The sequence below is a fragment of the Artibeus jamaicensis genome, unplaced genomic scaffold (assembly GCF_021234435.1).
Source record: "Artibeus jamaicensis isolate MK-2021 breed Jamaican fruit bat unplaced genomic scaffold, CSHL_Jam_final scaffold_537, whole genome shotgun sequence".
Taxonomy (NCBI): domain Eukaryota; kingdom Metazoa; phylum Chordata; class Mammalia; order Chiroptera; family Phyllostomidae; genus Artibeus; species Artibeus jamaicensis.
The window spans coordinates 1996629-2011487 of NW_026522047.1; the positions used below are offsets into that span (position 1 = coordinate 1996629).

The 14859-nt window shown below is 49.8% G+C and overlaps 1 protein-coding gene across 11 annotated transcripts in view; it reads left to right on the plus strand.

Annotated features, from left to right (window-relative positions):
- The window catches only part of ALPK1 (alpha kinase 1), a 61452-nt gene extending 49089 nt beyond the window's left edge, over positions 1-12363 (plus strand). For 2 of the 11 annotated variants that reach the window (XM_037129901.2, XM_037129902.2), the window contains 2 exons: positions 1116-6178; positions 9590-12363. In XM_037129901.2, coding sequence (XP_036985796.2) covers positions 1116-1336 — 221 coding nt within the window. In that variant the 3' untranslated portion in view covers positions 1337-6178; positions 9590-12363. The remainder of the gene's footprint in view (positions 1-1115; positions 6179-9589) is intronic. The other 9 variants (XM_053658405.1, XM_053658403.1, XM_053658408.1 and 6 more) reach the window with 9 other exon arrangements.
- Positions 12364-14859: the final 2496 nt, after the last annotated feature.

Here is a 14859-nt window from a genome sequence, read left to right on the forward strand (position 1 = left end):
CTGGAGCAAACCCATGGCAGATTTTTAAATTTTGCCTGGTGAACTTGAGTTGACTAGGTTTCTTCATGGTGAATGTTTCAATGTGTGAAAATCTTCTGGCTCTTGCCTTGCTCCCACCTTCTGCCTTCGTTACAGGGATGATATCGGGATCGTTAGGGAACCAAGAGCTGTGTGTCCTTGAATCTGACTTCTTCTACATTTCCTGCATTACTATTTTAGTTTCCTTTCTGTTCATCTGGTGTGTTATTTATCAGAATCATTAGCCAGCACTCTGCACTTTGTTTAAATGATAAAAGAGGTTACTTCTAATTATTTCTGGTAGTGATTCGATGACATTCTCCCGGATCTCCTTTGTCCCCTGCACGTCATTTGGCATGACTTCCTGTCCCACTGTGACTTACACTTACGTAGACCAGCCTCCCTTCACGGACACTCAGCTGGACAGGCACCGACAGCTGACAGCCTGTGCGTTGCAGTCGCCTGGCGTCTGAACCAGAGTTTCGTTCGCTATGTGCACTCAGTAAATGTTTGTTAAGCAAATTAATATACAAATTCATGAATAAGGCACTAAAGAAATGTGGGAGTTATGAGAAAACCATTCAATATTGTGATTTTTTGTAATTATGTAAGTATATTTTATTACTCTGTAATTCCTTGAAAATCGGTAGTTTGAGTGCGTCATATATGACAAATTCAATTACCCAATATTCAGTTCTTCTTTTTTTTTAAAGAGAAAGTTGTTTTGTTTTTTAAGATTTTATTTATTTATAGAGAGGAAGGGAAGGAGAGAAGGAGAGAAACATCACTGTGTGGTTGCCTCTCGTGAGTCCCCTGCCAGGAACTGGCCTGCAACCCAGGCATGTGCCCCGACTGGGAATCGAAATGTGGTTCGCAGGCCTGCGCTCAATCCACTGAGCTATGCCAGCCAGGGCCAGTTCTTCCTTCTTAAAAACAGTAATTGGACCTTGTAATACAAAATCCCTCAGCAGAAATGCATTCAATGTAGAACACAGGGTGACTGCGTCTTAAGTGTCTGAGTCCGCACAGTTTTCCCAAAAGGCTTTGCCAACGTGCACAGCAGACCTGGCTCTCAGGCTTGCTTCTTCCCCCTCCAGGCTGGGTGACTGGTGACGGAAAGGGGCTCATCTACTTGACAGACCCCCAGATCCACTCTGCAGATCCGAAAGGTGTCGCTGCCAACTTTGGAAGACGGGGCATTTCTTACTTCTTCACCCACCAGCATGTGGACTGCAATGAGATCTGCCATCGTCTGTCTCTGACCAGGCCATCCGCTGAGAGCCCAGACCAGCCTTGGGCAGCGTGGGTTCAGGGCTGATGGCCGTGGGCCGAGGTCTCTCCTGCAGGTACATGGGGCTCAGCACGGCCTGGTCCTGGAGGGCCGGGTCTGGGCTGTGACTGGTGAGGGAAGCGGATGAGTGTCGGTGTCAGGCCCACATTTAATGACAGTGCGAGGCCCTGTGGAGGCTCCCTGCTCTGACACAATTACCATTCATCCCGTACAGTCCTTTCCCTCAAAGCATGTGTCTAATCCCTTCTTGGGATTTGCTTCTTGAAGAACCCGTACTAACAAGTTTATTAAAGAAATGGGGAAAATTACCTTATTAACAAAATAAAGGGAGGAAATCATGTTATAGTATCAAAAGATACAGAAAAAGTGACTTAAAATTGAAACTCAGTTCATGGTTATAAGCTCTTTGCAAACAGGGCATAAAGCAATGATAGAATTGGGGAATCTCCATCTTGCATTAATGAAATGGACCTGGGCCAGGTGACTGTGCAGGGCACACTGTCCCCGGGCTGGGGGGGACTCATGCTGGAGGTGCTCATGATAGAGGCTGCTCCCTCCTTGGTCCGTCTGTCCCCTGAAAGTGGGACCAGAAACCAGTGACAAAGTAGCATCTGGGGACCAGCAGGGATTTTCTATGCAAGTTGGGTATTTGGTACAATCAGGGAAGTGATGTCTTTAACGTTTCCAGTTTCCTTCTCTGGTCTTTCATATTTCTTTCCGATAGCAAAATTGATACTGGGAAATTTTCAAGTGATTTTTTTTACAAGAACTCCATGATCACTTTTCTAAATTAAACTAAATAATGACTTTGTATTTTATTTTTCTGCCTGTGGAGTTGTGAGATGACAGTATTTAAAAAGCTAAGTTCCAGGGGCGCAGTTAGACAGGAGGAGACTGGTTGTGTTCCTTGGATGTCGGAGTCGGGCGCTGCTCTCGTGGGAGGCGAAGCTCATTGTCAGCCGTCACCACACACACAGACTCATCCACGCAGACTCCTCGCGCAGTCTAGGTGTGAAGTGGGGTGGGGGTGGGGAGAGAAAAACAAATCTCTTTGTTACGGTGCATAAGCGGCTGCGTGAGCAAGCTTCGCAGCTGTGCCAGGAGCTCGAGCTTTCAGCACATAAAGCCAGTGTGAATAATCCTTTCTCAGAGCAGTGGCTTTGTCAGGTGAACTTGAACCGCGTCGGATCTGCCCATTCCCACCACACTCGGCCTGTCCCCCCGGGGCCTTCGCCATCTTGGCTGTTGTTTAAAGAGAACGAGCAATCCATCATTGGCCCAGGGAGCCACTTTCTCATGGAAAAGTCAGAGCAGCCTGTGACAGGGCACTGCCCCAGCCTTCTGCAGATTAAATGGCGCTTGGCGACTCCCGTGCTCCCAGAAGATTAAGTGGGTTACCTTGTTCAGCCCAGACAAAGGGCTCTCCTCCCAGGCAGGGAGCCTTACAGAAGCTGGGAAGGTGGGAAACAGAATTTTACAAGAAAACTGACCCAGGATGTTACTTTCTATCTACCTATCTCCTCTGCAGACCACGGCACAAAGCAGGACCCACCCACCCGGGAGGTGCAAGGTCATCCCCAGGTGTGGCCGCCCCTTCCTGGTCTGGCTGCCCCCACAGGTGACGGATGCAGTGATACACTTCCTGAGGGACGCGGGGGGGTCCTGCCACTACAGTATCAGGTTACTAACATTGTTACCGTGGTGTGGTCCACACAGGAATAAACTCCTGGGTGAATCTCCTACAGAAATGAGCTCCCAGTGCAAGTCGGAAGTATAGCCTTTAACTTACCAAGCCAAGGCAAATGTTTTATCATATTACAGAAAATAGTATTTTTTAAATCATTGAAAGGGCAGTTTTTAGAACTGATTTTCAAAAGCATGAAAAAATACAATCACAGTGTTTAATTTTATATTAAATAAGTACATTAATTAAAATTAACATAAGAAAAATATCTAATTAAATATTTTTTAAAACTTAATGTTAAAGTTCAGATTGTATTTTGCCATTTAGACACTGGGAATGATACAGGCAACAGAAAGAATCTCGATTCCTTTCAGGTTCTGGTGGACTTGAGGCAGTGCTGTTATCAGAAATGTCTTCATTATTTATATTTGGTGCATATTTTGACACTCCAAATTCTCTCTTTAAGTACAGGCCATTTTCTAGTGAAAGGGTTAGAATCAAAGAGTGCTCTGTTTTGTTACCTTTAACTGAGTTTTCAAACACGCCCTCTCTCACTGCCTGTGTGTTCCATAAATGTCACATCCTGGCACAGGGCAGCTGTGGGTCGTGTGCATGTTCCCCGTGAAGTATGACACCAGAGTTAGCCTCTCCTTCCTATACAAATCACCAAAACACCAAGGGACCATAGAAACACTTTTGTTAGATATTTGACATTGTCTTTTCCAAATAACAGAAGGACCCACAGCAACTGGCTCTCAGTAGTGAACCTTCCCTCTGGGCAGGGTGTCTGCAGTGTCCCCTTGGGCCGGACTGAGGTCCCTGAGCCACCTGCACCAGTGGCATGGGACCCAGGGACAGGAGCCTCTGGCCAGCTGCACTCTTCCCGGCCTCCAGGGCACGTATGTGCCAGAGCCGGGCTGGCCAGGCCAGCACACAGCCTCCGAGCCTGTGGCCTGCTTGCGCAACACAGAAACACGAGGAAGACCCTGCAATGCATGTAAATGCTCAGAGCGATGGGGCCCAGGGGCCTTTGCAAACACTCAAAGCCACAGATTGTTCCAACAAAGGAAATTTGAAATGTCAAAGTCCTAGGCCTCCCAGACGGAGCCGGGTATTAGGGAGAGGACCACAGCCCTGTGCAACTCACAACCTCCCGCCAAACTGGTCCGCTCGTCCCTCTTGTCACCTCATACCCCTGAGTCCTCATGGCACGGCCTCTGCACCATCTAAACTGAACAAGGACACACACGCAGCAAGCATCATCCCCAAGCCTCTCAAGATGATAGGATCTCATATCAAGGTGGATTAAACTGGCTTCTCTGAAAGTGCATGGCCAAGTATCAGCTTCACTACGTTCCACTCTGGGTTACCAGAGGGACACAGACGGGGGGGGGGGGGGGGACAAGTGCACCCTGCACGGGCCAGCAGCCTCTTGTTGTTGGTCGTGGCCACACAGCAGCTGAATGCAGCTCCAACTTGCCCTCGGTGTCAAGAGAAGGCCAGTCTTTGTCACCAATAACTTTAAGAATTAGATAAAGTACGAATCAGTAGGAATTAAGTGCTGGGTCATGTGGTGGACATCAACTGTTTCACTTCCCTGGCAGTGTTTGAAGAGGCAGGAAAAATGCTGTGCTCCGAACACCTGCGACCCAGATCAGATCTCAGATGCTAAAAGATGAACTAAAAAGGACCTTGAGGAAAATTAATGTTTTATAATTTTAAAAACCAACCCAGCTATCAAGAAAATACTGTTTTCAGGAAGGATTTCGTAGTCTGGTACAGCTGACTCATACACCTGCTGGAAGAGAAGAGACTGCTAAGGTGTGCATATTTATTGGACTGTTTCCTTTGAAAAAATTATCTATTCCCTTCTGAAAACGGGTTCCTTTTGTCCCTGCAAAATAACCCTAGAGTTATTTTTTCTTTCAACCCTAATGATATGTTTATGAAAAGAGGTTAGGTTCAGAAAACCACCAGCACCTAAATCTAAATGCAACAGTGTGGCCTTTAAGGAAATACACCCACTTTTTTTTGGGGGGGGGAACCTTTTAAAAATCCAGACCGAGTTGCTGCTTCTCAGCTGTAAAGGTCCCTGTCCACAACTTTAAGTAGAACTGACCCTTGTTGTCCCTCTCAGCTGTGGAACAGAGGGAACAAATGAGAACACACACCCACCTTTCCACCCTAGGCCTGTAGACACAGAGGCTCGCCCACAGACACACACACGCGCTCGTGCACAGACACGTGCACACACACGCACGTGCATGCACTCAGTCACACACAGAGGCTTCCTTACACTGTCACAAAGGAAGCACTTACCGTGCTTCCTTACAGTGTCACACTGTCACCGTCACTCGGTAATTACTTGTTTACGTGTCTGCCTCTCCATTAGCTTGGGAGCATGTGACAGCGGGGACCAAGTTCAGTGTGTCAGCCCCCGGGCCAGCCCAGCCCCCGGCCGTCAGTAAGGCCTTGTTGAATGAGAGAATGGAATCATTAAAACTCACAAGATGAATTGAGAGTGCAGTTTTATGATTGGCCCATTGTGCACCACGCTTGGTGTGATAGTGTTTCGCATCGCGCCCTGCACCCTGCACGTGCTCCATGCGTGTCTGCAGGCCGTGTGAATGAATGATGGCAGGTGAAAAACCTCTTAATTAGATCCAGAGGCTCCTCTTTATTTGTAGAACCAAATAAGGAAGGCGTTCTCAGACACTGGAAAGAGCTATGCCGACGTCTTTGTTTTCCAGAAGACTCATCTGAATGGTAATGAGTGTGGAAAATGGATTAGCTCCTGGGTGGACAGGTTTTTTGCTTGTTTGTTTGTTTGTTTGTTTGTTTGTTTTGTGTGGAGAAAAAGTGAAAATGCTCAAGTGCTTTACCATTTACTGATAGCCAGTCCTTTGTTTCCTATGATTTTTATCTTAGTGCTTATTTAGTTAACACAATTAAACTATTTTTGGTTCACAAATTAAAATTGGTAAAAAAAAAAACAAAAACCCACTAAACTGTCCCCAGTGTTGTGTTGATGTTGAATTTGATCGTTATTTTATGTATCAGTCAATGTGATAACTCTGGAGAGAGTGACCCCCTTCGGCCCTGCAGTGACAAGGACAGGTCTTCCCTGCAGCACGTTCTCTTCCTGTGCCGGAATGCTTCCGCGGTCTGATTCTTAAAGAAGATTGGTAAGTGTCGCTCACCTACGTTATATGCATTATCTCATAGTCTGCTTCACGTAAAGCACAAACTATTTTAAAAATAAGGCACAGAGCAGGCCTATGATTGGTCGAGCCTCAGAAACCAGGTATTCTAAGTGCAATAAAAAGGCTGTTTTTCAAGTGTCACGAACTACAGAGTGCAACTCCTCTTTTGGCCAGACCGGGGGAGCATTACTGAGATTACAGGCCCTTAAGCTTCCTGTAACCAAATGCTGCTTTCACTTCCTGTTTTTTCTTATTCTTGGAATCATTCTTTTTTTAAAGATTTTATTTATCTGTAGAGAGAGGGGAAGGGAGGGAGAGACAGAGGGAGAGAAACATTGATATGCAAGAAAAATGACGATTGGTTGCCTCTCGCACACTCCCAACCAGGGACCTGGACAGCAACCCAGGGCTGTGCCCTGACCAGGAATTGAACTGGCGACCTTTTGGTTTGTGGGAACAATGGCCAACTCACTGAGCCACAGCAGTCAGGGCTCAGAATCATTCTTTTATACTGCTACCCAAGGGTTAAAAGAAGACTAATAGTATCACCCTAAAAGAATTAGAGGCGAGGAAACTGCAGAATAGTCTGAAGATGGCAAAGGCGAGTTGAGAGTTTGAAGGAAAGAAGCCATTTCCATAACATGTAACATAACATAATATAACATAACATTCAAGGTGAAGCAGCAAGTGATGTAGAATATCTAGCTAAGATGATTCATGAAGGTGGCTGCACTAAACAGGATTTTCAGTGCAGGCAAAACAGTCCTGCATTGGGAGAAGATGCCATCTAGGACCTTTGCAGCCAGAGAGGAGAGGTGCCGGCTCCACAGCATCAGGGACAGGCTGGCTCTCCTGTGAGGGCTGAATGCAGCTGTGACTTCAGGCTGAAGCCAGTGCCCACTTACCATCTGGGTCCTGCGGCCCTTGGGAATGGTGCTCTGTCTACTTGCCTGTGCTCTGTAAGTGGACAGTGAAGCCTGGATAGACGCAGCTGTGTAGACACACCTGTCTACAGCTGGATAGACACACCTGTGGTAGGTAGACGCAGCTGTCTACCACACAGCTCACTGAATGTTTTAAGTCCACCGCTGAAGACTACGGCTCAGAAGAAAAGTTTCCTTTCAAAATACAGCTGCTCTCTGACAAGTACCTGGTCACCCAAAAGCTCTGATGGACAATGAGATTAATGTTGGTTTCATGCCTGTTTAACATAATATCTATTCTGCAGTCCATGGATCAAGGAGTAATTTTGACTTTCAAGTCCTATTTAAAAAAATACATTTTGTAAGGCTATAGCTGCCACAGATAATGACTCATTTGATAGATCTGGGCAAAGTCCATTGAAAAATTCACCATTCCAGATGTCATTGAGAACATTCATGATTTGTGTTAAGAAGTCATCATAGCAACTATTTTTTTAATTTATTGGTTTTAGAGAGAGAGAGAGAGAGAAGACAGAGAGAAAAACATTGCCACATTGCTCTACCCATTTACACATTCATTGGTTGACTTGTGCATGTGCCCTGAGCAGGAATCGAACCCACCAGCTTGGTGTGTATCAGGATGATGCTCCAACCAGCTGACCTGCCCATCCAGGGCCAACAGAGCGACTTAACAGGAGTTTGGGTGAAGGTGATTCCAACCCTCATGAATGGCTTAGAGGGGTTCAAGACTTCAGTAAGGAAGTAACTGCAGCAAGAGAACCAGAATTAGAAGTGGAGCCCGAAGATGGGACTGAATCACTACAACCTCAGGATAAAGCTTGAACAGATGAGGAGTTGCTTCTTGTGGATGAGCCAGGGGAGTGGCTTCTTGAGATAGAATCTACTTCTTGTGAAGATGCTGTGAAACTTGTTGAAATGACAACAAAGGATTTAGACTATTCCCCAAACTTAACTGATGAAGCAGCTGTTGGGTTTGAGACCACCAACTCCAATTCTGAAAGGAGCTCAACTGCGGGTAAAATGCTATCAAATGGCACCCTGCCACTGCAGGAGGGTCTTTCTGAGAGTAAGGATCGACCAACAGAGCAAAGGCCATTGTTGTCCTATTTCAGAAACTGCCGCAGCCGTCCCAGCTGCCAGCAGCCACCCTGGTCATTGAGCAGCCACCAACATGGAGGCCGACCCTCCACCAGCAAAAAGACAAAAACTCACAGAAGGCATAGAGGACGATTGGCATTTTTAGCAATAAAGTATTTTTAAATTAGATCACATACATTGTATTTTAGCCATAGTGCTATTGTACACTGAATAGACGGTAGTACAGTGTAAACAACTTTTATAATGCTCTGGGAAATCAAAATTCATGTGACTTGCTTTATTGTAGTATCTGCTCTGCTGTGGGGTCCGTCTGGAAGTGAACCCGCAGCCCCTCTGAGTTGTGCCTGTATCGAGTCAGTATGTCGAGCATCTGAAACTCATACGTATTATATATCAATTATACATCAGTAAAGAAGAGTTCAGAATGGCTAAAGGACTTATTCAGATTTCCACAGACAGATGCTACGTTTTTCCTCCCCACACAGTTTTTTATCAAACCATCAGCTACCTGTGTGGTACAGGCAACAGGGTCTTCAGTCAAACATTGACTTTTGTGAGAAGTAAAATTTTTCTCCACTTGCCAGAAGGCTGGGACTCCTGTTCTGTTCCACAGGGTTCAGTGACCCAGTGTTGCAGCCGTCAGCCTTTGAGAAAAAGGCATCTCTCTGGCCGATGCCAGGGGCCCTCTGCTCCCAGGGGCCAGCATGACTCCCGAGCACCGTGCTGTGCTGGGTGCCCTGCCAGCCGCCACACTCCACGACCTCAGCGCCCCTTGGGCGAGCCAGGCGTCCTGCTAACCGGAGCTGATGTTCAAACAGCCGCTCCACCCCAGCTCCGCCCCCTTGGCTAGGGTCCCGCTTCTCTGCTCAGGGCACAGATGCAGCTTTGAGCCTATGCGACCAGGCAGCTATTAGCAGCCAACCCAGGGAGGAAAACTAATGAAGGGAGCAAGTAATAAAAGGCAGCTCAGGACAGCCGGACTAACTTGCTCCGAGCAGTAATTAACTTTTTTTTCTTTTCTTTCTTTTTTTTTTTTTTTGGCTCATGAAGGTAAATATGCCATCGGCACTGGTCCAGTCTAACTCTTCTTTATTAAAAAGGATAGAGCAGAGCTATTCATGGGGAGCTGAGACTTAATCTGTTTTTCCCTCAAAGAAGGACCATTTTAAATCACTTGCGTGATGTGTAGATAGACTGGGGGTACCCAGATCGGGGGCTCCTGACACTGGAGGCAGATGAGGGGACGGGAGTCTCTGAATCACAGAGTCATCCTCTGCCTCAAAGCAGCTTATAATGTTTTTTAAAGGTTTAAAAAATCTTTTGTAAAAGTTTGCTTTTCCTCCCCATCTAGAATTATGAGCTTCTGTTCAGCACGGCACTGAGTGAAAAACGAGACCAGATTCAAGTGCCCCGCGTGCTGCACATGTCGGGTGACTGTTGTCACGGGCGAGGCACGGCTTCAGCTTCCAGCCCCCGTGTTTACTTGATGTTAATCCTCATCCGAGGACACGTCCATTGGTCTTAGAGCAGGAAGAAGGGAGAGAGGGAACTAAAGAGAGAGACATCGCTCAGCCGTGCCGTGCCCTGAGCCGGGTGGAACCCACGACCTGGACACGAGCCCTTACTGGCAGTCTGACCTGCGACCTTCTGGTGCACAGGACAGTGTCCCAACCAACTGAGCCACTCAGCCAGGGCCCAGCTTCCACTTTCAAAGACGCAGTTATAAAAGGTGACTAAATGTTTGGTTTTTCCACCTATTTTTGACATAGAGAAAAATGGGCACACGAACACTTCATGCTTTAAAAAATAACACCACCTGTTACTACAGAAGGTATGCAAGGCCCTCAGACTCACAGCGACAGAGGCTGGCGGTGCCCAGGGCTTGGGGAGGGGAATGGGTTTCAGGGGTGCAGAGTCCCAGGTTTTTCGAGTGAAAAGTTCTGGAGACTGTCTGCCCGGCGCTGTGGGTACACTTAGCACTACTGAACTACACACTAAAAAACGATTACAATGATTACCTGAGAAATCACGCTTAGGATGGCTTTAGACTTCAAGGCATTAAAGTTTTCTTATGTAGCCAATGAATACAAATAAAAAGGGTGTTTATAACAGAATCTTCTAACTTTTCAGAGGTGAAGCACCAAGTTTTGGTTGGCTATAAGACTTTTTCTGCTACAAATAAGTTATGTAGTCCTCAGATAAAGACAGACCATATTGAGTGCAGTCTTATGCACTGACAATCATCAAATCTTAGTGGCTTTTACCATATTTTTTGGAATATAAAGTGCACCCCCCAAATCTGGGGGGAAAGGCGGTGCATCTTATAGTCCGAATGTAGCTTTACATTTACATTGGTGAAATATTATGTTATTTATGTTATTAAATATTTTACCACATTTTTTTCTTCAAAAATTTTTTTCTATTTTCCTCCTCTAAAACTTAGGTTCATGTTGTGGTAATTCCCAAGGTTTTCTCCCTCAGGCAGCACCCACTGGGTGTCTCACGGGACCACTGCTCTTCACGTGGCCACTCAGAAGCCCAAGCAGCTTCGCTGCCAGGGGCCTGCGGAGTCCCCTGGGAGGGCGCCTCAGACGCTGGCAGAGAGGGCGGGACAGTCCACGACAGGCAGTGCAGTGAAGTTAAGTGACAGGCTTTGAGTGAGAGCGGCAGAGACGTGCAGGAACAGCAGGAAGCACGTTGACTGGAACATGCATGTGTGTTGCCCTGTGCACGCAGGGGCACCATCAGCACAAGTCCGGTTCTGCTCTCACGGCAAGGCCAGGCGGCAGGGCAGCCGCCTGAGGCTGCCAACGTTACAGATTCTGGGAAACACAGTGAGGGTCCCATGTGGTGGGACCAGGGCCACCTTGTTTAGTTCTGCTCACAGACTCCCAATCCCTTCCAACGGGCTGGCACCATTTCTAAAATTCAAAAGTGTGCCATGAATAAAACAGTTGTGACGCTATCTGCTTATGACGCCTCCTTGTCCCAGATCTCGTAATACCCCTGGTTTTGCTGGGGTAGGAAAAGAGGGTTACTGAAAAAATCGAACCTTGCTCCCCTTTGCGGGAAGAGACAGGAGCAGCAGTTCCAGGAAGCCCATGACCGACAGGCCCCATCGGGACCGGCTCCTGCCTGCTGTCTAGTGTGCCATCATCACCTCACCTGCTGCGCTAAAGGTCCGAGAGACTCAGAACAGCCGGACGGCAGGGTGCACGCCCTGGCCAGCCCTTCAGCAGCCCACCGAACTTCTGCAGCCCAGAACCACTGAGCTCTGAAAATGCTCTGGGAAGCCTAGAAAACCTTCCCCACCACGGGACAGCAGTGTCAGCTGAGATTCCTGACCAGTGCCACTCAAGTAGAACTGAAAGCCTTTTAGAGTTATTTGCTCACAAAAAACCCCAAAACATGAAACTCATTTTCACTGTGCCCTTTGTGGAACGTCCCAGACTGAGGCTGTGGTCGGATGGACATGGGGGTCTGCAGACAAGGCCAGGAGTGTCCAGTGATCGTCCCGCTGGAGAGCTGCTGGGCACAGGCCTGGTGTGTGTGGGAGTGAACTAACCTCCTGAGATGCAAGAAAAACGTGGACTTGAACCCAAGACTCCAGAGCTGCTCTCTCACCCTGCGGGATAAATCGTACTTTCTCCCATGTCTACTTCTAAGCAGCTGCTCTGGGACTTTGAGGGTCAGGAAAAGTATTTTAGTTTACACAGTTCTGATTGAAGAAAACATGTTGACCGTTCTGGACACTGTGATATGAAAGGAGTATTAATGTATCAATTCAATACTTGCTTAAGTTCATGATTAGACTTCCCTCCCCATAGTTTCACAAGTGTTTTTTATTAAAGATTTTATTTTATTTCTAGGAAGAGGGGAAGGGAGGAAGAGACAAACATCACTGTGTGGTTGCCTCTCGCATGCCCCCTACTGGAGACCTGGCCAGCAACCCAGGCATGTGCCCTGACTAGGAATCGGACTGGCGACCCTTTGGTTTGCAGGCTGGTGCTCAGTCCACTGAGCCACAGCAGCCAGGGCAGTTTCACAGGTGTTTAAGTCCTACCTCATTTGATTTCTTTTCCAAAATTACCTGGAAACTAAGGCAGGAAAATAAATTAATTATGTCCTCACAATGAATCCATCTTCTCGCATTGGCTTGCATGTGGTGTTTCAGTAGAAGTAAAAGGTTGGGAAAAAATGCAAAATCAAATCACCGGCAGAGGTATCTCAGGAGTCCTCATTTTAAAACCATTTCAACGCAGAGCAAGATTGCGTCTTGTGGGGAGAAAGTGATGACAGTGTCAGGTCCGCCTGTCACCCCCCCCCACACACACACACTGGTCTGGCTCCTCTGCTGCTCTCCATCAGGGAGGCAGGGACCACCCCTCCCACCCCACCTCCCACTCCAAGTCCCCGCAGAGCCCTGGCTCGGCAGAGAGGCCTTTATGGGGAAATACAATGCGCAGAGGGACTGCGAGCACGTCTGAAAAGGAAGATGACCTCTTTGTCACAAGGAATTAGGCTTTGTGGCCAGCTGCTGCCCTGGGAACTGGCACCAGGTCTCTGCCTGTTTGGAAGGTTCCTGCCTCCCTTCGCCATGGACTGCAGCCCTTTTCCTTAGTTGTTTTCTGTCCGGTGAGATGGGGCAGAGGTGTTGGCTCTTTGCACCCTTGTTTATTGGCTCCAGGTGGGCCCTCAGTCGGCCCACAAGCAACAGGACTGGAGCGGATGCACACCCAACCCTGGGTCCCCCAGAGGCCAGAGGGGCCCCTGCCCGGGGGACGTGTGTCCTTTGAAGTAACTTTCAGTTTTTGTCTCTGGGGCACAGTGCCCACCAGCGCACATGAACCCAGCCAAAGCGAGCACTGGGAAGTGTGTTTTCATGGGGAAGAACCTTGGGTCCCAAGTCGTTTCTATTTCTTAAGAAATTTTATTTTTGCCAGACGCTGGGTATGAAGAAAACCTAATGCTAACAGTTAACTGCCTTGAACAGTAAAATGAAAGATCAGTAAAAATAGATAATGAGCTGACCCCGTGTTTGGAAGGTCATCAGAGGAACCCGGTCAGTCTGCACTGCACTTCGGGGCCACCTCCTCTCCGTGTACCCATCTCCCTGGTGCTCAGGTCCCTGGCGCCTTTCCTGTCCCAGCCTTCACCCTTTCGTCGGGTCCCCCATCAGTGGCTCAGGCTGCGTAGTCCCTGTCTCGGTGGCGCGGCTATCGAGGCGGCTGTGTGGCTCCCGCGACGCCGGCACAGCGCGGACCAACAGTCACTGGCTGCGGCGCTCACCCTGTCACCCAGCCGGGAATAGGGGCCGGGCCACCGCCGCCCGGCCACGCAGTTGTCCTGTTCTGGTCCCAGACGAGGGGACCCCTGAAACCCCCCAAGTGCGGTGCCAGGACCAGACTTCCGGGGTGGAGCAGCCCCTGCCCTCCACGCGCCCAGGACGCGCACCGACCCTCGGGCAGCACTTACAGCCTGCGCCTGTCCCCCCCTCCGTTTGGGGGAAGTTTCTTAAGTTTAATGATTAAAGTGGGTCCTTAATAGGGGCGACAGCTGACCTCCCTGCAAATCCGCGCTGCCGCCGCGCTGCCCAGAGTGGTGATTGTGCAAACACCCACTTTTTGACAAAAACAAAGTGGAGGGGAGTGTTTATCACACTATGAGACTCACAGACCCCTTTCCGCGACCCGGAGCGCGGGAGCCGCGTGTCACTGGTCTCGCCCAGCCTCGCCGAGGCTCTGTTCACACATCTTCCTTCTTGGACCGGACGCCGGGACTGTCAGGCTCCGGAGCCCAGCGCCGGCGCGACCCGGGCTGCGGCCTCATCTAACCAGCGGGGGCGGACGGAGGCGCGGCCCCCAGCGCCAGGTGCGCGCATCCGAACCGACACCGGCCAGAGCCACCCGGCGGAGGGCGCGCGGCCATCGGGAGCCCGGGAGCCCGGGCCTCGCCGCCCCTTCCCCTCGCTGGTACCCCGACCCCGGGCGGGTGGACGGCACATCTGCGGAGGGAGAAGGGAGCCGAGCACTGGCCGGGCCCGCGGAACAGGAGCGCACGGCCGACGCCGCCGGGCGCCGCGAAGGCCCGGCCACCAGGGCGGCTACTCCTCGGCGGCCGCGTTAGAAGCGAGTGGTCAGCGAGCGGCCGGAGGTGGAGCGCGGGGAGCAGACGGACCCGGCTTGTCACCGCCAGGGGAAGAGGGAGTGACGCGGCCGGGAGGGAACAGGACACTGCGGGGTGCGGGTGGGGGAGAGGCGCGCGTGCGGCCGAAACATCATTCTTAGCCGCCGCTAAAAGGCGCGTCGTAAAGGTAAAGACACCAGTTTACTGTAAGGTGACGTCCGCTGTGGATGCGCCGGGACCGTCCGAGCGCAGGTGGCAGGTGGCAGGTGGCTGCGGCGCGTCTGGGGACCTACCTGTAAGCTCCGCTGGACGGCCGAGGTGGCTGAGGGACTTCTGTCGGCGGTGGGGAGTCCCTGGTGTCCCCTCCTGGATCCTCCGCGTCACCGTTCGCCTCGGGAGAGTCACTCCGCCTGGGGGGCTGCGGCCACAGACCCGGGCCAGGAACCGTTTTCCCCGCGAGTTTCCAACGGGCGCCCCCAGGGCCTCCTCACCCGG